Genomic DNA, 24263 nt, shown 5'->3' with positions numbered 1-24263 from the left:
GAAGAAAAGAAAGAAAGAGAAGAAGAAGAAGAATGAGATTACAAGACTATCCAAAGTTAAACAGTTATTCAGTGGGTAAGACCCCAAGTTTCCTGATTTCTAGTCCATTGATTCATTATGTTAAGTGTAAATTTCTTTGCTACAAGGCAGCATTCAATAAACATTCCATTTGCTTTGTTTGCTTCAAAATAAGTCACTTTCTAGCTGAAAGGAATCAGATTTTTAAACTCTGTGAAATGCAGTTTGGCTTAGAAAGGAGATATAAGAATGTGAACACACGTTTTTTAAAATGATGGAAAGGGGCATAGTATAAGATTTCACTATAAATAGGCTTTAGAAACCAATTACCCCAACAAGTGATTCATAAATATGACCCCCAAAAGCAGTCTCTATCACACACACACACACACACACACACACACACACACACCGCCCCCCACAACAAATAGTAGAGGCATTTTACACTTTGATTCACTTGAATCCATCGTAATAATTAGGAGAGATGCTTACCATGTTGACCATGCTGTAGTAATGGAATGAGCTCCAGCAGAGTCACCAAAGTCACGTAAAGGCCTTGATAGTCCAATGAAGGGTAATCTGATAATTGAGCATCACGACTTTGCTGGCCACGTTCAGATGGAGCATCTCGCAGGACGCTGTAAAGGAGGGAGCGAGTAACAGTAGGGTTGATGGAACTGACCTGTGGTCTTAGAGATGGGGTGAGTGGGAATGGCACAGGAAAAAGACACATGGTCATGGGCACTGTCAAATTGGAGGCATCTTGGCTTTCCTTCTTCCCTGTGCGGGACAAAATGCTGTTGGGGGGACAAAGAAAAAATAGAGACAACAAAGACACAAAGAACAGCACATTACATTGAAATGACACTATAAAACAAATAATAAAACACCAGATATTGCCCCACATAAGATGCAATTGCTACAAAGGCAGTGTCTACAAATCTAGTAACCGGCCATATACTTCATGCTTAGAGATACTAAGAAATTAAGGTTGGACTTGGTGATAATTTGCATTGCATCTCATGTGTTATCTGGTTAATAAGGAGCAAAAATATAAAAATGCATGTTTCATGTTTCAGTGCCAGACCCATGTTTTACAGTTCAGCAATTTGGTGAAGGGGTGGTTTTCTCAAAGAAGAAAAAGATTGTCAGATTGGCAAGGGTTTTGTTTGGTAATTCAAAGACACTTTGAAAGGGCATTTTGTGCATGACTATCTAGATCAAGTCAATTACAACATGCAAAATATAGGCATGGCACTTCCAGAAACATGTTTTAGCAAAGAATAAACATGTGCGTTTGTTAAGAAAGTCTTAAAAATCACATGTTTATTTCATCAAAATAATGTCTGTATGTATTTTATGATACTGTTTCATGACATTCTGTCAGTATCATTTGAGATAATGAGTTTTAACAGGCACATGGATTTAGAAATAATATATATTTCTAAAATGCTTAACTAAGCTACATTTGGAAAAGCTATAAAATAATATATAGTTGATGGTCTGTAGCATATGTTTGTGAGCTAATGATAATGGTTGTTTATGTGTGTGTTTAAATTTTGCATGTTTGGGGGGAGGAAACATCTTCTCTTATGAATACAAACACTGCTTTGTTAAATATTTACCTTCAAAATTCTAAGGGTTAAGCAAGCAACACCTGTTATATAGCTGCACATCATACAGTATGCTCCCATTCGTTACTGATGCTACTTACGGTATTATTCAACAAAACTCACTATAAATTAGAGGAAAGATAATTTAGAAAATTAAAAAGTTTAGAGGGAATCAAAATCAATAACTAAAAATAAATTCGCTTGCTTTTAGCTTGGACATTTTAAAAGACATTTTAGTAAAATTACTGCAGCTAAAAAAAGTTAATAATTTTTTCTTAAAAAAGAGAAATTGCTGCTTAGAAAACTTTGGGGGTTTGTTAGGATTTTATTTGCTTACAAAGTCGATCATACTATTTATCAGAAGAAGAGACAATAAATAGGCAATATAATTATAATAATGATGATATATTTTGCACTTATACAGCGCAGTTCTATAGTAAGCATATAAGCTTAATAAATATGAAAGTAGAAAGCACTTATTTTTATCTATGTTTCATTATATAAAATAAACTTAATCTACACTTATTCTATAGTCATTACACAGAACTAAATTTCTTAGTGATTGGCTGTTACATGTACAAATGGACAGTTCTGTGACAAGTTGGTTAGTATCAGGCATGCTTGCTATGTCATCTATGCATTTATTCTTCTTCCCTTTTACTGACAGATAGGTCACAATCTACAATAAATGACTACATGGTTTTCCATGTGCCTTATTTACCTCTCAGTTTCCTTTGGCTTCTGTTACCCAATGTCCAGTGCAAAACAATTGATAATAATAGAAAATACTTTCAGAATAGTTACAAAATATTTCTTAGCAAAAAAAAAGCCTAAGAGTGGATGTGGTTTGCTTTTAAGTAATCAGAGTGCTGAATTCTTGATGTGTTAGTTATTGTTTTTTTTTTATTTGCTTGACTTTAATTACTATGCCTTGTTAACAGTTCACAATGAAAAATGTGCCAGTATTAAAATTCCTGTCACATCTGTCCATCTAGATCTTTTGGGGGTGGCATTGAATTATCTACCCGCCTTTGAGCTCTTGCAACAACAGATCTCTACTGAAAATATCACCTTTAAATGTGCTTGAAGGCCAGCCCTTAGAAAATCAGGTCTCATCCTGTAGGATTCTATCTGGGCCAAGGCCATAACACACGGGAGCATTAAAAGGAGATACCCCTTTCTGGACTTCCTGGGCCCCAGCTGGAATTTGAACCTATCCCTACTAATTACATTCTTAGATGCTCCAAAATTATTTCTCAAGTCCTACATTAGTACAACATTTTGCACATGAGTCTGCATCCCTCTGAAAATGCCCATAGAATCACACAGGAGAAGAGTCAGATATATTATTTCTCAAAATTCAGGGAATTATAGTCTATCCCCAAATTACTAACTTTAGGAATAGGATTCTTTTAGAAGTCATACGGATAGACCAGAATTTCTCATCTCAGGTAAAATTAGTTGCTTATAGGGAAATAAAAGCAATCCCTAAGGTAAAGCCCTGTGCCCCAATCAAACTTTTCTTGGAGGGGGAAAAATACTATAATATTTTTTAAATTGTGTGCTATTATGCTTCCTAAAACATGAGCATAAGAAAACTTTTTCCCAAGAAATGTTTGATCAGTTAATTAAAATATCAAAGGCCGAATTCCATTTTCTGAATTCCACTTTGCTATTTTTGCCTTCCTATGTGTGGCAGTTTCAAAAACAGCTGCACACATGCAGGGTAGGAAGGATGTCAGCAAAAACATCTGGGCTACAAATCTGATAGCAGAACTGTCCCCTCACTGCCTTTAAATTCAACTCTCAGGTGAGGGTAGGAGGAAAAGGCTGATAATGAGTAATCCATGAAACCAGTTTTTAATTACTATTCATGTATTAATGTAAGGAAATGCTTTCATTTGTGGAGAAACTTAAGGAAGAGCTAATGAATAAATGTGTAATGCATCATTTATGGTGATTTTATGATGTTTTGTGAAATTTTTTCAAAAAATAAAAGTATTTTTCCCAACCAAATGGTGCAATTCGGGAATGACAAAACCATTTCCCCTATCTGCAATTCTTGTTAATAAATATACACTAGACATTAAATCACAAAGAATTCTAGGAATGCCCTGCTCAGAAGAGTTAAATTTAACAGTCAAATTATCACCCTCCCTTTTCAACCCATAAGAGATTCTCCTTTCATAGCACTCAAAATTAGAATAAATTAGAGCCAGAAGGGATCTTAGAAATTATCTAGGCCAACTCTCTTATTTTGCAAATGAGGAAACATAGCCCCCAAAAGGAAGTGACCTACCCAAGCCCATAGCTCCTTAGTAGCAAAGCTGATATTAAAGACAAGGTCTTGGGACTCCTGGATCAGTGATCTTTTCACAATACCATGTTAGGTCCCTTCCGTGTTCATAAAAATTCTGTGCTAAGAGAGAACCTCTGAAAGAGTGATGGGGAAGATGAGAATTTGCCTTCACATATTCATAGCAAAGAAAATTAATCCATCCAAAATTTCCCATGAATTTGCAAGTTTGGTATCTGAATTCATTCTGAACAGCAAACAGAATTGGCTTGACTAATACAGATTTTGGAACTAAATAATTGAAAACTATACATATTAACACACCAATCTCCTTCTCTTCACCATTTTTCTTGGTTGCAATTGAGATCTCTGGGCTGAGAATGGAATCCACTTTTTAAATTATTTTAAACTCTCTAAAAAGTTAACACCAATCAGTTCAATTTTATATCCAATATCAGCATGAATGGAACTTGAGCAAAGATTGGTGCAAAAGAATCTGAGTTTTTAACTTTGAAAAAGATCTGGAAACTTTAAAATTTCAAATTGGGGAAAGGGCAAGCCCATTCAAAGAGAAGCTAGATGTGAAAAAAAATGGCTATGACATGTTTTTAACATGAAATAAAATTATAAGTTCCTCAAGGAGGATAGGGATAAGATGATATTCTTCATTATATCCCAATCAGTGTCCAGCATAGGGCTTTACACAGAGTAAGGCAATGAATAAGTTTGTTGGATTGAACAGAAATGCATTATGGATTGAGTAAACATATATCAACTCTTCTCAATTTCTTTTCCATGAGTATGGTAATATTTTGATATGTTTCCTTTCTTGACTTCTCTTCTAAAGTCCTATTTTGATGCCTCATCATGGTGCAGAGGAAGCCCTGGGTTCTTGACAAATATGCTAGCAGCAGAAACAGAAGCTCCAGCAGGTCCTACCAAGGTGGGAAGGTTATGATGAAACATGTGTCTGTAATTTGAGGGTCAACCTACCTAAGTTTAAAAGAACTTATCACACTGTTAGCTATTAGTAAGGTTTGGGGTCTGCTTAACTCCTAAAAGCCATCTATTAAAGCAGGGATTGCTAATTGTTGAGACTGTGAACTTGATATAGATTTTCCTTTTTATCATTTAATCATTATGTTTCACTATAATTGGTGTCCTTTGAAATTTCATATATTTTATTCTATGGATCAAAAGCCTTCTAAGAAGGAATCCAAAGACCACCAAAGAGGTCTACATCACACCCCCAAAAAAAGTTGTTGCAAGCCATTATATTAAGGCAAAAAGGAGTTACACTTTAAGCCAGTAAAGGGAATGACACACTGGTGAAATTGTGATACTTTGGAAATATTAAAGAATCTTTTTGATGCAATTTTGATAAATGAAGTTAAACATCTCTGCCTATTTCAGTCTTTAGACATTTGGGCAAAGCTTTTACTGAAATCAAAGGGAAATGCCTGCAGGTATTCCAATGTACCATTGTCCTTAACCACAGCTCTGGCTAAAATGAAGCATCCTGCTATCCTACATTGTACACTTTTATAATCTGGGATTAAGGAAAACGATCAAAGTTTCTCTTTGAAACTCTTGGCCTCAATGACACAACAGCTATGACATTCAAGAGAATTTCGTTGGGTTCTTTGGCTTGCAAAATTTTCAGTCTCTTGTAATAATACAAATTGGATCAGTATTAGTCATTAAAAGGGATAATAAAACAATCACTTCACTTGAGCAACTAACTTACAGAGGGATGTGCAAGTGTGAGGTCTATAATCACGATTATAGAAAAATTTAAGGAGAGGAAGAACACAATCTATTTCTTGGGCTGCTACCTGAAGTCTTGGGTCCTGCCTGCTTATATTCCTCAGGCAACTTCTTCAAGAACCCAACTATGGATGTGGAGATTAAAGGAATCTCAGAGATCATCTAAATCCCTCCTTTTCAGGTGAGGAGACTGAGAATCAGAGAGAGGAAATAACTTGTCAAAGTAGCCGAGCCTGAATTCAAAGTCAGGCCCTTTCCACTTCACCAATGGTGTCAAACTCAAGTAGAAAGAGAGATGGGCCAATAAATTGTATATAAAAAGCCCTGCCGCTACATAATGACTTAGACAAAACAAATGCTAACATTACCTAGATTTTCGTGTATTTTTACTTAATTTGTTAAATATTCCCCAGTTACATTTTAATCTCATTCAGGACACACCTGGGCATGTTGAAGCTGCAGGAAGCTCTCAGGTTTGACACCTGTTTAACACATGGGTGACACTGCTGCTCTGCCCCACAGGTCTTCCCACCATAAGGCATCAGAGTAGGAACATTTTTGACCCAAACACTGACCTGAATTTTTTGATCTATTGTGGCCCATTTGCCTGCTTGGCTACCTTGATGATTGCCATGAAGCTGAACTTTGACTTTCTGTTTTACATCTTTTTCACTTTATCATAAGAGCAGACAGTGAAAAATGGGTCCTAAACTTTTGTTTACTTTTTCCTTGTCCCTTAAGGATTTCAAATAAGAATTTTAAAATACATTTAAAAAACAAATTAAGTGCACCACAGATGTGCAAAATTCATTATCATGGCATTACTGCTCTTCAATTAGGAGGAAGGAAATGCTAATAATATATCTAAGTCCTACTGAATATTAGCAATAGAGGGATTTGTCTTAAGACCAAAGCATTACCTGACCTTAAGTTAAAACAATGTCCATTCTCAGTTTAATCCAAGCATGGACTGGCATAAAGCTCATAACCTCTATTATTTTTAATCAGGCACTTGAAAAGGAGCTTAAATTAGCAAATCGGCAGTAGCCATACAAGCCATTATTTTAAATTGATGTCTATGATCTGACATTATCTATTTTAGAAAAATTGAGTCCCGACTCTTCTGGCAGAGCAGTGAAAATTTTAATGTTCATAAAACCTTTAGTTCAATCAAACATTAGGTCCTAATAAATTCCAAAATACTGTCTAAGACTTCTTAGAGGAAGAGGATAATTTAAAGCTTACCTTAACAAGGTCTGAGAAAAGTATTTCAGGGTGTTTGCGATGTCAGTTCCCGAAGGTACAGGATAAATGTTGTGGAGGACCCGGTTATGATATTCCTGCAAGTGGCGGATCTTGGAAGCAACTAGAGCAAAACAAAACAAAACAAGAAGGATCTTGTAGTATGTATTGTTCCTAAGAGTTTCATTCTGTTTTAGTCATCATTCATAAGTTTGACTTTAATTACAACTCTAAGGAAATCATACATCAATACTCTACTAAAATCTCTGGTAAAAATTCATAATAGAAACAATGACAACAGTATTCCAGTAACTTGTGGTTGTTGTAGTCAACATGCCAGTAATATAACTTACGGAAATCGCAAACTATCCATCTTTTATTTTTGCTCCTCTAGTGAGACACTCATAATAAAAATATTCTAAATGTCTATTGAACATTGTAGTTTGTAAAGTTATGGCAATCCTATGAATTAGATAATAAATATGTAATTGCCCCATTTTATGGATGAAAAAACCAAAGCTAATGATACTTCCTCCCTAGAAAGCTCATCATTGTCAAAGCAAGAATGGAATAAAGCTAATAACCTTTCTATCCTCAGAAAATATTGTGGCTGTGGTTCCTTTACATGCCTGTCAACTGACAATGAGAACCAAAAACTCTTTCAGTTAATACCCAATCTTCAGAAACAGGGTATTGTGCATTGGCATAAAGTCAAAAGAAAAAGGTGGATTATATAATGAGGAAATTTTTACCTCAACAATATATAATGATAATGTACTTGGCATATAGCCACATTGTTAAACTGTGTTGGGGTGATTAATTTGAGCCATACAAGTAAAATAATAAACTAGTGAATGTAATAATTTTTGAAATGAATCTCTTGTTTTCTTTAAGGAACTTTATAGCTGCTAGTACCTTTCTGGGCTTGGCTTTCCAGACCTTGTAAGTACTTGGAATTCTTGGACTTGGAGAGGATCTCCATTCTCCTAGACCTACCTGGAGTCACCAACATTGTCCATACTCCTGACCTGACTGTTTGACCTGGCTGTAGTGACTGGACCAGTTCTAGTCATTCCTCGTTGACACATCCCAAGCAGCCATGATGGTCAACTTCTCTTTGGTATCCTCTTCCACAGAGCTCAATTAGTGTCCATTTGTCCTTCTCAGTCATATGTCTCTGAGGCTACTGAGAGAGACCATTAGGTGGCAAGACTGTCACTACCAGCAGTCAACATAAGACATCTCTTTAGTATCAAATCCAGGAGAGACAAGGTCCTGCTGATTGTTCCTAATAGTGAATGAAAATTAGCTTCTAAATGAATTTTAGTCAGAATAGCAACCCAGAAAAGAGCAAGATATTGTTGATAGGCAAAGGGAATAGGATCATCACAGAATTTTAGACCTGTGGAGGACCTTAAAGAAATCACTTTGTCCAATAACTTTATTTTATAGAAAGGAAAATTCAAGCGCTAAACAGAAGCGTGATTTGCTTGAGTTTATACTGCTAGTGAATGGAAAAGTCAGGTCTAGAATAAAAAAAATCCCAATCCAGTGCTCTCTCCATTAACCCCACATTCTTATTTAAATTTAATGGATATAAAAGTGAGAGATTTTTACTCAGTGGAACCCAGAAGGTAACAATTTCTGACTGCTGCTGACTTTAATACTACTTCCAAGTTCTGAGTAAGAAAAAAAACATTAGGCATATTTTCCTTTTTCAACTTAGACTATTTGAATTATGTCTTTGGGGGAAATCTTCATAAAAAAGTAATCAAAGGCTGCCAATCACCACAAAATCTTGGGCTTATATAGCACCTCTGTTCTTAAATAAGCAGACAAGTTCACTTCTGATATCATATTTATCCTACATGTTTTATTTAAAAGTCACTTCATTTTCCCCAGGAGCATTGTAGAAAAATACAAAATTCTTGAAAAAAGAAAGGCTAGATTATATCCTCTATAAAAATCATAGGACATCAGGGCTGAAAGAGATATTACAGTAATAGAATTTTAGAACAAAGAAGACTGGAATTGGAAGAGGCACTATAACGTAGAATATTAATGTTGGCAGGTACCTTATGAAACAGAACATAATTAGAATTGTTGATTTTGAGTTGAACAGGACCATAAAGATCATCTAATGAAATCTTTTTATTTTGTAGGTTAAAAAAAAAACAGACCTAAGAGAGGAAACAAGTTGCCCAAAGTCACATAGCTACTTAATATGTCAGTCAGCCTCCAGCTCCATGTCTTCTGCCTTCAAATCCAGTACCCATTTAACAATACCACACCAAACAAAATATTTAGCTGGAAGGAATCTTTTGTTGCTGTTTCAGTTGTGAATAGATTTCAGTTGTGTCCGACTCTTTATGACCCCATTTGGTGTTTTCTTGGCAAAGATACTGGAGTGGTTTGCCATTTCCTTCTCCAGCTCATTTTACAGATGGATAAACTGAGGTTAGGGTTAGGTTCACATACCAAAAAGGAATGTATGTTCCTCTAGCCCTTTAGGCTATATCTGTTCAAGGGGATTTCCAGTGCACATTCACCTCATATCATACTGTGATTTATTGAACCAGATGAAGCTGGAGAGTCACCTTAGGATTCACTGCTCCATGAGGTTCATAATAGAGAATTCATGAAATTATGCCTTTGCATGTTAAAACTAAAAATAAAAGAAGAAATACAGTCTTTGCTGGAAATTCTAGAAGCAGATTAAGAGAGATAATGCATTTACATGTGATATTTTAAAAGCAACATTTTTTAAAGATTATGAATACAAAGATTCCTCTTGTGCCATTTGTTTTATTCCCCATTTTTCTTCTCCTTGGCATTTTTCCTTCCAGCATATTAATGATTTCAAAATCAGCCTTCTTTAACCTTCTAATGACATCTTTCTCATAATATATCTAATATTATACCTTTCCCATGCTCTTCTATTCCTTATACCACAGCCATCAGTTATTCCATTCTTGTCCGTATCCTTTTATTTAGCCTACACATTCCTTATATGGGAAGCATAATGGCTAAAATTCTGGGCTTAATGTTCAAATTCACCTCTAAGAGTTTCCAATTGTATGACCCTAGTCAATTTCCTTTACCTTTAATGTGTCTTAGATATTTCTCTATAACTGCCAACTGCATTGGTGAGAGGAATTCCCGGGCTATATGTTCCTTATTTTGATAAAACCAGAGTCTTTCCCATATTCGTGCATCTTTCCTTAATTTATTAACCAAGTTCCTGATGAATGTCATTATATAATGCTACACATTTGCTTCATGAGATGCCTAGGAATTGGGGCAATTTAAAAAACCAGGTTGAAAATGCAGTTTGCAGCTAAGTTGTAGAGGGCCCTTAATATTAAATTAAGGATTTTATATTCTATTCTACATCAAAAGGAAGTCCCTGAAAGTTTTTGGGGTTTTACACATAACCAGACCTATATCTTAGGGAAAAAAAATTTTGAAAGTTACACAAATGGTATTATAGAAAGATGTGAGTCTACAAGCCCAAAGACAAATTAGGATGATATTACAATAGCTGAGATGAATGTTCATAAAGGTCTAAAGTGAGGTTTTGCTATTATACATGGGGTTAAGGGAAGAAAAATGAAAGACATTGTGTAAATAAAATTTACAACACCTTATTGAATAATGGGAAATGAAAAAGAAAAAGTTAAAGGTGATTCCAATGTTACAAATTTATCTCATGAGAAAGCTGTTAGTAACCTCAACAAAAATAGAAAGACTTGGAAGAGGAACAGGTTAAATAAAGTTCAATTTCAGAAATATTGAGTTTGAGGTGTGAATAGGACATCCTATTAGAACTATCTAGCAGGTAAATGGAATTCAGGAGAAAAAAAATAAGGCTGGACAAATATATTTGTGAAACACCTGACCCCCATTTTTCTTCTCTGTAAAATGAAAAGCTTTGACCATGTTTTTTAGATCTTTTCTAGCTCTGAATCCATGACCCTATGAATAGGTGATCATTGAAGTCATGGGAGTAAATGAGACTATTGAGAAAAATATCTCAGAAAGATATAGAACTGTAATCCAGGATCAGGCCTCAAGAGCACCCAAAATTATGAAGTGGAAAATGGATTATGAATCAGCAAAAAGACTGAGAAGTAATCAAACAGGTGAATAGTCTGGAGAACTAGGAAAAAGTGATGTAACGGATACTTATGGAAGATAGGGTATTCAAGGTGGTCCATGTTGGTTAGAATCTATAAAAAGATGAAGGAGATTGAAGACAAAGAAAAGGACAATTACAAATTGAGGATTAGTGCTTTAAGAGAACAGTTTCAATAGAATGTGCAAGGAACTGGGGGGAAAGTGGATAGTGCCCAGTAAAGGCAAAAACAATCTTTCTAAATATTTGACAGGGAAAGAGAAGAGGAAAATATGGCAATAAATTGAAAAGATAAAAGTCGATTTATGGTAGTTTTCTTAAGGATAGAAAGATCTGAGTATATTTGTAGATCAAAGATAAAAGAGGGAAAAAAAGATGAAAGAGCAAAAAAAAAAAAAAAATGAAGAGTGAGTGATAGGGCAAACTCCTGAAGAAAAGAGGAATAGAGCATTGGATTGGGGCAACAGTAGAAGCATTAATTAATCTTAGCAAGGAGAAAAATTACTCCATTTTTCAGAGTGGAACAAAAGAGAAAACAAATGAAGATGCGCATAGGAAAAAGAGAGAAAAGAGAAATTACAGTGAATATTATTGATTTTCTCAGCTAAATAGGAGGCACAATCATCTGAGAAGGAGGGATTGGGTTATATAACAAGATTTTATAGCCAAATTTATAGCCAAAGTTGTGTATAGACACAACAATACAATTTCCTTCAGCAGCTTTGTTTCAAGAGCAGAGAAGGCACATGGTAGGGTGATCATCAAGAATTGAGGATTGATAGCATGAATGGTAGAAAGTTATGAGGCAAGGGACACAAGAGTGGAGGATAGCACCTTACTGAATTGGTTAATTATTGAGTCAAGACTGTGAAGAAAAGAAAATGAAATCATAACAGGGAGAAGGAGGAGGAGGAAAGGGAAGAGGAGAATGATTATGAGGATGGATAGCTAGCATTTATATGTCATTTTAAGATTCACATTCACATTAACATTTACAAATGTTAATTTATTTGATCTTCAAAACAGATCCAAGAAATAAATGCTAATATTGTTCCCATCTTACAGATCAGGAAATTAAGAGAGAAACTGAAGGGTTTAAGTGACTTACCAGCTCTTACAGGTAGTGTCTGAAGCAGGATTCTAACTCAGATATTCCTGACTCCTAATCTTGTGCTCTATCCACTGCATCACTTTACTAATTAACTGGACAAACAGGAAGAAATAGTGGGCTACAGGTGGAGTGTAGAAGAAATAATTAAGGAGGGAAGAGGTAAACAAGGAAAGGGAAAGACAAGAGACTGGCAAGAGAAAAAGCAGAGAGTTCAGGATCATTAAGATGGAACAATTTAGGTTGATAAAGTCAAAGCTCTGAAGAGAGTGGTTAAATCAGAGCAGAGAAGGAGATCGTGGAAGAAAATAAATTCAGATGACAAGGTAATACCATAAATTGAAATAGCCAAACCTGAAGGCAAGAGATACAATATAAAGGAAGAGAGTGAATCATTTACTGAATTATCTGAGAAAGAATGGAGGAAAATGACCTGGTGACTGAAAGATGACAGGAAAAAATAATCTTGACATGGCAACCTAGAGAGATGAAGCGTACTTCAAAGAAAGAAGTCATTGCTGAGTGATAGCCCCCTATGTTGGAACTCATGAGAGGACCGACAAACAGTGTAGATAACTCCAAGTCATTTAAACTCTGTTCATCTATAGCATGCAGCTATCTTCACCAAGATTTTGTGAGAATCAAATGAAGTAATAAATGTGATAAGCACATTTAATACTAATATGATTTTCAAATATTAAAGTGTTATATAGAATACTTTTTTTTTTGCTGAGGCAACTGGGGTTAAGTGACTTCCCCAGGGTCACATTGCTAGGAAGTGTTCATTGTCTGAGGCCAGATTTGGACTCAGGTCTTCCTGATTTCAGGGCTGGTGCTATCCATTGCTCTACCTAGCTGTCCCTAAAATGTTTTTTTTAAAGAACAATAAAATACTTGCTGCCTAAAGTTATTCCTTGCATCATTTGTTAGCCCATAGCTAAACAAGAATTGGCAGGCTCTCATTCTTCCAATTACATTGTTGTAGTCATACACTTTGGTGTTCCAACTTAACTTACCTCACTTAACATTGGTTTACAAAAGTCTTCCTATACTTCTCTGCATTTATCATATTTGTCATTTTTATGGCACAATAATATTCTATTACATTCATGTATTACAATTTTTCATCAATCTCTAGTCAACGGGTATCCATTTTGTTTCCAGTTCTTTGCTACTATAAAAAGTGTTGCTATAAATACTTTGGTATATATGGAACCTTTTCTTTTGTGAATAATTTCCTTGTGGTTTATGTCTAGAAGCGAAATCCCTGGGTCAAAATGCCCAAATATGGACACATTAATTATTTTAGAAGTCTGATTCCAAACTTCTTTCCCAAATGTTTAATACCATTTCATAGCTACACACACACACACACACACACACACACACACACACACTATATATATATATATATATATATATATATATATATATATATATATGCTATTTACTTCTAGCTTTATTCCCTCTTGTTCTACAACTTACCCTTGGAATCACAGAATCTCAAAGTTGATAGTCACTTCAGATAGCATCTAATACAGCAAAATCCCTGACAAGAGGTTATCATCTAGCATCCACTTTAAAGACTTTCAATGATAAGAAATCATCTTACCAAGAAAGACCATTCTACTTAGGAAGTTTTCTTTACAACAAAACCATCCTCTAATTTCTAACCATTTTTCCTAGGAAACAATTCGAAACCCAGTATTATCTTTGTTTACTGCTCTACTTCAAATTCCTGCTTCTTCTCTAAGCTGCATTTTTTACTTTCTCTCCTACCTGCACTTTTTACAAATCCCTCCCTCATAGATGCAACCATTCTGGCTTTTACTCATTAATATTTCCAAGATTCCAGAGAGGACACTAAGCAGGAAAGATTTATATACCCACTCACAAAAGATTAACAATCATGTAACATGTTCAGGGTCAGAAAGCTAATCGTAGTCACAGCTGGTACTAATACAGAGAGCTGGGGTAGATAAGCACTGCCCGGCATACATAAGCACTTAATAAATGCTTTTCTCATTCTTCCTGAGTGGCAGTCCGGAAGGCAGTAACCTGCTTGCTGGAGAACACAGACAAGCTACTGAGATCACACCTACATATTTGGAGAGGCAGCGCACTGTACCAGGAGGCTAGATCTAGTCAGAAGACCTGTGTTCAAATTCTGAATCCCACAGCTATTAACTTTTTTCTGCTTAAAAGGTACTTTTCATCTACTCAATACATATCCTATATGTACCTATTTATAGACATTTCATCTCTTCAATTTAAGTTCCTTAAGGGCAGGAATTATTTTCAATTTAACTTAGTAGTTCCAGCACTTAGCTCAGAATCTGCAACACTCCAAGTATTTTTGAAAAGAACTTAAAATGCTTTTTTAAATGATTGATTAATGAACTAATTAAGCCCATTGCTTGATAATTGATGATGATTGCATATTAGTCCAAAAAAATATAAAAACCTTAAGTTTCAGCGCAGGAAAAATGAAGAGATAAATAGGAGATAAATAGGCTGTGAAGTAAAGACTTATTTCCTGTGTGGCCAGTTTTCTCCCATAACTGAGGCTGAAAACAGAGACTGAGAAGAGGAGAGACATATGCCACAATTTTCAAATTTTGATTCAACAAATATCAACTTCAGTGAATCTTCATTAAGAACCTACCTAATGTACAGAACATTGTGCTAGGTGTGGAAGGAGGTACTTAGATGAGTCTGTGATCTCACTGGGGTGGGTAATTGCCCCCAACAAATTCATGCCTTTTTTGTCCTTTAATTTTATCCCAGTCTTCCCATAATTCCTCTACCACAATTCTGATGGCCTTCCCCTAGATCTCTTGTCATTGCATAGATACTAATTAAGCACATGGGCCACCATGACTCTCACTATAAAACTAACCCCCTTCCTTTTCAGGTCACAAGTCTCTGATAATATTTTTAACTCTACTTCTTTTGTTTAGTTCTTCATTGATAATACAATGTGATCCCCTAACACTCACTTTGTATCTCTCCATTGCTTTTCAGTGAGCCAAAATATTAATTCCTCAAAGACTGTGGTACTCTATGACTTACAGCTATCTCATACCACTAGCCAATATTATTTTTAAAATATAACCAGTTGTTTTATGGATTTCCCATATCTCTCTCAACCTCAAAATGTTCAAAATTAAACTTAATTGCCCTCCCTCCAAATTTCTCTTCATAAACTGGAAAGTCGGTGGCTGTCTACCAGTTGGAGAATGGCTGAATGATTTATCACATATGAATATTATGGAATATTATTGTTCTGTAAGAAATGACCAGCAGGATGATTTCAGAAAGGCCTAGAGAGACCTACATGAACTGATGCTGAGTGAAATGAGCAGGACCAGGAGATCATTATACACGGTAACAATATTATACGATGATCAATTCTGATGGACGTGGCCGTCTTCAACAATGAATGTATTGATGCCAGTTCCGATGATCCTATGATGAAGAGAGCCATCTCTACCCAGAGAGAGGATTGTGGGGACTGAATGTGGATCACAACACAGCATTTTCACTCTTTTTGCTTCTGTTTGCTTGAATTTTTTCTTTTTCATTTTTTTCTTTTTTGATCTGATTTTTCTTGTGCAGCAAGATAATTGTATAAATATCTATACATATATTGGATTTAACATATGTTTTAACATGTTTGGCATATATTGGATCACTTGCCATAGTGGGGAGGAGGGTAAAATTTAGAATACAAAGTTTTGCAAAGGTCAATCTTGAAAAATTATCCATGCATATGTTTTGACAAGAAAAAGCTTTAATAAAAACAAATTTCTCTTTGTAGCTTCTCTATTTCTATTGAGGGCACACTACCAGCTTTTAAGTCATCTAGATTTGTAATCTCTGAATCATTTTCAATGCTTTCTTCTCCCTGTCCCTCACCTCACCTCAGTTAGATGCCAAATGCTGCCAACTCTACTTCCAAAATACATCAGATATTCAGTCACTTCTCTCCAATCCTACAGCCACCTCCTAGTTCAGGGTTCCATAGCCTTCTTCCTAGACTATTACAATAGCTTCCATATTGTTCTCCAGTCTCTCTGATTTCCAATTCATCCTCTACCGAGCTGCCAAATTAATGTCACCCCCCTAATAAAGAGTTCCAGTGGCTCCCTCATTATTCTAGGATAAAACACAAATTCCTCTGTTAAGCCTTAAAATCCATTCACAATCTAACTCCAACCTAATTTTTTAGCATTTTTGTACATCACTCTCCTTCATGATCTCCACACTATAGCTAAACTATTTCACCATACTCTATATCCCATCTCTTTTCTTTTCAATTTTGTACAGTCTCTTCTACCTGGATTGTACTCCCTCTTCATCTGGGCATTCCTACATTCCTTCAAAGCAAAGTTCACATCTTTCCTAATCCCCCATCCCTCTACTTGCTCCAGATTATTTATATTTAATTTTCTAAGTATATGCTTCCACCATTCTATAAAATGAAAGGTCCTTGAAGGCAGGGACTGTTTCATTTTTGTGCTTGCATTCCCAGCACCTAATGTAGTGCTTGGTATATAACAGATGCTTAATAAGTACTTCCTGAATGAAAGGGTAGATGAATGAACACTGGAGTTATTAGAAGCATTGCAAAATCTCCCAAAAGCAAATTAACCTTCTCTCCTGCTTCAGATTAATTCAGGTTCAACTCATTGTCCATTCATGATATTTGTCTAAAATATAGGTGCTGATGAATGAGCAGCTATTTATAGTCTGTCCAGTCAACTGTATATCATAGCTGAACAGTATATATCCTTCATCCCCTCTTTTTTTCCTGTGGAACTTAAACCAAACTCTTTAGATTAATTACAGGTGTCATTTAGAATGTCCTGTAATATTCCAAGGCTTGACACAGTCATAAAATGCTCCATAAAGGGAAGCATCTGAAAAATTTCACTATCTCCTGAGAAGCATTTTCCATTATGACTCTTCCAGTTATCCTCCATGCTATTGGCAAGCTCTTTTAATAAACAACTCTCTCCCTGTCTTACATATCACTTGATTGTAATAATCAAAATATCTGACAGTTCTCTGTATTATTTTGCTTTTAAGGAATGGTATATGATTTTAATATATGTATATGTTGGGAAAGAAACATTAAGATGGCATTTTTCTCTACCCGGTCAAATGCTTTTTTATAGATAACAAACAATAAGCACAGCGGAGTTCTACAGGATCTCACCGCTTTTAGCCAATTGTATGAATATAAAGGCATGGTCTGCTCTAGGACACCATTTATAAAAACTTCCTTGCTCTCATCCTTTCTCTTCATCAAGGATGCCCTTTGTGCATATTTAAATCACTCATCAAGGATGTTCTTGCTGTGTCCAGAGATGATTCCAATAAAAATTTAATAGAATAAGAAAATAGAATATTTATTGGTCGTTACCAATATTTTCTCAATTACATTTTTAAACAGTAAGGTCCCCTATTTCTTTCAAATGTTTTCAAATATTTCAAATGTCTTCTCTCTTTAAGGTATCTTGAAAATGAATCACTCCACACTCTAAAAACTGTGTACATTTGAGCCTACACATGTGTAAATACATATGTGGATGTGGATGTGATCTAGTCTAATTTCTTTTCCAATCTTATTTTAGTGCAATTTCTAATTTTTCTTGCAGTACATCAAGATCTGTGATATTAGAGTCCAAATTCAATGACACCACTGTCAGTGATGAAAGATTTGTTAGAAAAATCTTTTTTTAGAATTTTGCCTGTTAGTTGCTTTCTTATAATTTCATTATTAAATACCTTTGGGATAACTTGACTTAGTTGGTTCTCTTGCCAAGCTTTCTCTGAACTATTTTCCCCTCTGTTTCTTACTGTTTTGTAAGATGATAATACTTATAATCTTCCAATCAGCATTCTCCAAAGAATTTTACAGTAGAGATTATATTCTAAACTGTGTGTTGCCCTTGGATACCACATCTCTCTGCTTAGCAAGAAGATCAAGTGTTTGCTAATGGAGGCAGTTCTTAGACTTTTTTAGTCTCCTTGTAGAAATTGATTTATATCAGTTAAGCTTCCTTGAGAAATGGTAATAATTTGTATTAATATCTGTTTCATTTCCCATTTATCAATGTCAAATAATTGGCCTAAAAAGCCATTTTAGAGTCACTAATTTGGGATAGCCTTTGCTCAAACAAATCTGAGAATTTATACAAATATAGCTGATTTGGAAGCACTTGGTAACAAATTCTTTCCTGAGGGCCATGGTTATCATTGAGTGATCCAGTCTTTTCCCCAAGAACAGGAAATTTAGAAGACACAAAGCTGAGTGACAGGAAGTGAGGGGAACATGAATTCAAGTGCTATTAGCTATGGGGCAAGGAAGAAAAGGTTAGGTTCCTGGTATCTTTGGCAAGAAAAGAGCAGACTGATTACTTTCTCATTCTCTCCCTCCATCCCATTCCATGTAGAGCACCCACCTCTCACTAATTTTTTTCACATGGTAAAAAGGAACAATATGAAATAAAACTAAAAGAATATATGGAGGTCATGTAGGAAAATGGGTTTTAAATGCTGGGCTAAGGAAATGTTCCAAGAGCTTTTGTACTGGAGGCAATAGAGAGCCACTAATTTTTTTAGTAGTAGTGACATAGTCAGATTCCTGCTTTAGAAATCAATTTGGCAGCTACGCAAAGAATCAATTGAAGCATGGTAGAACACAAGATGCAGAGGGAGAGAAGAATGGAAGCAAGTAAACCAATTAGGAAAACTATAGCAATAGTTCATCTACAAAATGTTAAAGGCCTACACTAGGACAGTGGCTGTGTGAGTGGACAGAAAGGATTGTAGCAAGAGATTTTAGAGACATGGAATCTAGTGACTGACTGAATATGATTCTGAGGAAGAAACAAAATTCAATGATTTCTCTAAAAATGCAAAATGGAGTGAATGAAAATATATAGTACCCTCAACTGGAAAGGAAAATTTGGAAGATAATGAGTTTGTGTGGTAATATAATGAGTTAGATTTTAGAAAAGTTAAATTTGAGATGTCTACAGGACATCCCAGTAAAGATATGTCTAAGCAAACAGTTAGTAAAGCAGAGGCAAAGTTCAGAAGAGATATTAAGACTAGAGATACACATGAACATACACATATGTATATATATTTATATCCAAATATGTATGTGTGTATATACACACATATATATGTATGTATATGCCGCCTGCACAGAGATGACAGTTGAATCCATAGAAACTGATGAGATCACTATAAGGATATAGAGAAAATAGAGTAAAAAGTATATAGTCTTGTGGTTACTTATGATTAGTAGGCAGGAGAAGGAAAAATCCACCATTACCTCATCAGAAAGATTTATCAAAGCAGAACTTTATTCAAAGGCAGAATATTGTCCATCTTCCCTTACCCCACATCCAAGAGGGTCACAGTCCCTTTAGATTCAGAATATTACTTGGGGAGATTGCTTCATTGAATTACTTCCAGCACTATAATATGCTATGGGTGAATTTACACACTGAATATATACACAATACATAGCCTCCCCGAAGTAGCTGAAGAAGATTTGAAGAAAAAATTTCCATTTCTCCTGTAATTGCCTCAAAAAGTAAAGCCAGGAATTAACACGGAAATAAATGTAATCTTGGTAAGAAAGTCTTTTCTATTCTGCCTCCTTAATGAAATATATGAGTACAGAACTATTAGGCATATACCAAGTTGAAACAGGGAGGGTGGAAGGCAGAAGATACACACTCATCATAGATCCAAGTGAAATTATATTTTTTGCATTAGCTAAGATCCCCACCACATTTCAACACCCTACTAATGAGATTTGGAAAAACTTGATTGACTTGAAAATAACTTCATTTTTTCAGAAAAACTTATTAATCAAATCTAGCAGATGGAATGAGTTTTATAGCGGTTTGGGTCCATGATCTTGACTACCAATCTGAAAAAACACAACTTTTAAAATCCTTTTAAAGATTGAGAATGGAACCAGGTCTGCAGAAATGACCTATAATTATATCTAACCATATAGGATCACAAGCTCTTAGAATCAGAAGGAAACTCAAAAGATATCCATCATAACCTATAACAGAGCCCTTCTATAATATCCCTAATGAATAGTCATTATTTAATGTCTAAGAAGTACTTCCAGAGAAGAGCAAATTTTTCTTCTTCTTTATCATCACCATCATCATCACTCTTGTCATATTCAATGAAGTTCAGGTAGAAATAATCCTAGGACAAATTACTACCTTACTATTGTTCTTTAATGTTTGGCAAATTCTTTTGCAGATGAATAAAATTATTTCTTTTGTACATAAATAAGATGTTGAGATATGTTTATTTTCAAACAAAAGCATCTTCAAGACAAGTCCAGTACAGACAAAATGACAAGAATGATGCATTTTATCTTGTTCCTAAAGTTTTTATTTTGCCCATTCACTCTCTATATTTTGAAAGCTTTTCATTCCACATAATTTAGAGATGGTGTATATAAATTCTATGGGTTCAGATTCTGCCTGGGAAATTATGGGCAGCAGCTTTGTCTGTAAGGGTGATTTGACTAGAAACTCTAGTACAGTTTATCTCTTGAATTCTCAAGACTATTTTGAGGTTTATGTTTATAGTATAGGAATTAATTTCCTGATAACTGATGGATACATACCAAGCTTTTGGTGCATATAATTCTAGTCACTTGATCGTGGGCATCTAAGTATTTGGTAAGTACTAAAATTTTCACATCCTAAAGTAATGTGATGCATTTTTTTTACCATTTTGTTATAAATCTACATGATCAGGACTTAAGGGTTCGTATGGATGACCTTTCTGTAATTTCTTAGCAATTATCCAGTCATTACAAAGAGCTGGACACTACTTAATGACTGAACAGCAACAAAATTATCACCTTTATAAACCATTCTTCATGACACAGACATATTATTATTGTTGGATCACATTAAATAGCATTTTAAGATTTAAAAAGCTTCATTCCACACAGTCCTATGAAATAAGAAGTACAGGTGTTATCCCCATTTTACAAAAGGAAAAAAAACTCAAAGTTGATTATGATTTGCCCAAGATCACCCAGTTAATAGGTATCAGTCATGATCATGGGATATTTTATGCCAAATGAAATAATATATGGAAAGCACTTTCCAACCTTAAAATATCATATAAGAATATTAGTAAATTCATAGATTTAGAAATGAGATTTTAGGGACTATCAAGTCCCACCTCTTCTGTTTTACAAATGAGGAAACTGACCCTGCAAGAGGTTAATTGACTTACTCACACAACTAGCAAGGGTCTAAAGCAGACTTTTAAGTCATTTTTTCCAAACTCCCAACCCAGAACAGTATACTATCTAACCCCAAGTTACCTCAAACCCAAATCTCCTGCCTTCAATCTTCTAGACTACATTTATCATTAGCAAAATATTCCCAAATATTCCATATTGTTGAAGCCCTTTTTTCAGACATTTAAAAAGGGAAAGTTATTTCCTTGGGTTTATCATAAGAACTGATCTTCTGGGCTATTAAGCAGGCTTGTCCCTTAGCATTATTCTTTTACCACTCAGACTTTAGCTGACCCATTAGGGTAGAGATGGATACCTAGGGAGCAGAGTAAGGATGGATACCTAGGGAAACCTCAAGGGTTTCTTCTTGCCCATAATACCAGAGTTCTTCCACTTTCCCACTACCTTTGACTTAAGATAAGTTACTTCATCTGACAGAAATATTATGACCCAGAATTGCTGGAAGTTGTGGTTTCAGAAATTTGGCCCTATTTTTTAAAGGAAATGTAAGTAACCCCCTTCATTATTCTTTTAAATTATAAAATTGTTCTTTATGCATATCGTCGGGTACTCAATCTATAAGAATTTCTGAACCATTCACAACATGCCATGTAGACTGAGTCTTCTCCTCTCGTGATTCAACCTCAAGGGTGTTATCAAGTCAGGGTTATTTCACTGCTGCACTCTTATATATGGCTTCAAGATGGAAAACATGAAGGACAGCAGTGATGTAGATCCACTCTTCTCATAAGCTGTATTTATAACATCGTTGTAGCAGGGTCTGGAATAATTTAAGATCCTCTTCATATGCTTCTAATACATTTTGCCACCATCTTAGCAAGACATTCAGGTTTCTTTCATAGCTCTTCTGCTCTTCTACTGTACTCCTGATGATGGTCTTTCATGCATTTTTGTTCTTTTTTGTCCCAACTCTTCATGACTCCATTTGTGATTTTCTTGGGAAAGATACTGGAATCATTTGCCACTTCTTTCTCCAGTTCATTTTATAGATGAACATTAAGTCACACAACTAATAAGTGTAGGAGGCCAGATTTGAACTCCTAAAACTAAGTCTTCTTAACTTCAGGCCTGGCACTCTATCTACTGTGTCACCTAGTTGCCCCTTCTGATATATAGCCTATATATAGTAATGTCGGCAGAGCCAATGCAATAAATAGTACTGGATAAAGTCATCAGGCCTATGGCAGCTTATTCCAGTCACTCTTGCTCCGTGGTACAGGATGGGGTTGGATTTCATCACTGATTTGCCAACATCTCCATTAGAATCATTAAAGTACTATACCGTGACATATCATTCTGTTTCCCAGACCCCTGTCAGCGAGAGATGGACACTGATTTTTGAAAGTCAAGGACTGATTCCTGGAGGGGAGCTACAGGATCTTGGCTGGTGGTCAAGGAGGGGCTGATATAGACTCTTGGGTTTGGACTATATCCATCTGGGTCTGAGGTGGTGGTTAAGGTAGCAATGATCATTCTTGCTTGCCAGGCTGCCTCCTGTCTCCCTCAGAATGCTTTGCAATGTGTTAGGCTGGCTTGCCTACCCCATGAGGGCCAGTTGATTGGGATAGTTGGCTTCTTCTCCACAGGAGATGCCGTGAGAATAACAGAAATCCTCAGATACTCAGAAAATGATAATTTGGGCTATATTGGAGAAGCTCCTTCAGACAGGTTTCCAGGAAGTATAAAGGTTTAAGAGAGGAGGTAATCTCATTGGTATCAAAAACAGTCCAGTAAAAAGTAAATGCTCCCTTAAGAATAATGAAAACTAGTTTGGTTCAATCACATCATTTTTCTAGATGGAGTTTATTTAAAAAGCGATCTTTCCTGTTCAAAATTCTCATTGCATGTTGTACTCTCTTACACACTTCTTTCTTTCTAATTTGTATATATCAATTGTGTATACAATATTTTGTATATATCAGTTTCTCATTGAGAGAAGAAACTTCTTGCTTAAATTATCACTCCACATACTAAAAAAGTACTTAGCAACATATAATTGACATTTAATAAAGTTCAGTCAAATATGACACAATAGAAAAACTACTGAGTTTCCCAAACTAAATCTGTCGATTTAGACATTGGTTTGTGATAAAGTTGCATTACAGTTAATGTTCCCAAAAAAATGGAGTTTAATTGTAATACATATTTGCTGTTGGTTATCAGAGATTGTTTATGTGAAAAGTATTTTAGAGGGATGGCGATCTCAAGTTAGAATTCTTGAAATTTAATGAAATTTAGCTACAAAGTTCTTGTCTAAGGAAGAGCAACTTGAGCCCTCACCTTTACATCAGAACAAAGAGAACTAAAATAGAAGAACTTGCTAATTCATATTGTATAAGATTAATCAATCAATCAAAAATATTTATTAAGTATCAACTATGAGCCAGGCATTGTGTGGAGCAATGAGGATGAAAAGACAACAGATTAAAACAATAACCTGAGATCCATGAAAGTGAATTTTACCATTAGATGCTGAACAGAGCAGTATAAATTTCCATTTTTAGGTCCAGCTCTAAAAGTAAAAGACTCCCACATGGTAAGCCATATGTTATTTGGGGTTTCTGCCTTAGAAGGACAAAAAACAGAGCTGGCCTATTCAGAATTAAAACCTATTGTTCGAAATAAGCTAGAAATGATAAATGGAAAGTTAGATCTTCTACACAATAGAAAGATAGCAGGTTGGCAAAGGTATTTTTATATTAAATGTGTTTTTAATCCAATAAACATTTTATCTTCTACACTTCTAAGCTAGT

General features: G+C 35.2%; 1 protein-coding gene across 10 annotated transcripts in view; it reads right to left on the bottom strand.

Moving 5' to 3' along the window:
- Nucleotides 1-24263, bottom strand: part of UNC79 (unc-79 homolog, NALCN channel complex subunit) — a 300682-nt gene that overhangs the window by 267433 nt on the left and 8986 nt on the right. For 9 of the 10 annotated variants that reach the window (XM_031952318.1, XM_031952320.1, XM_031952321.1 and 6 more), the window contains exons 2-3: nucleotides 6940-7060; nucleotides 511-815 (exon numbers count right to left, since the gene is read on the bottom strand). In XM_031952318.1, coding sequence (XP_031808178.1) covers nucleotides 511-815; nucleotides 6940-7060 — 426 coding nt within the window. The remainder of the gene's footprint in view (nucleotides 1-510; nucleotides 816-6939; nucleotides 7061-24263) is intronic. The other variant, XM_031952324.1, reaches the window with a different exon arrangement.

This window comes from Sarcophilus harrisii, chromosome 2 (assembly GCF_902635505.1).
Source record: "Sarcophilus harrisii chromosome 2, mSarHar1.11, whole genome shotgun sequence".
Lineage (NCBI taxonomy): Eukaryota > Metazoa > Chordata > Mammalia > Dasyuromorphia > Dasyuridae > Sarcophilus > Sarcophilus harrisii.
This window is presented reverse-complemented; position numbering and strand designations above follow the sequence as displayed.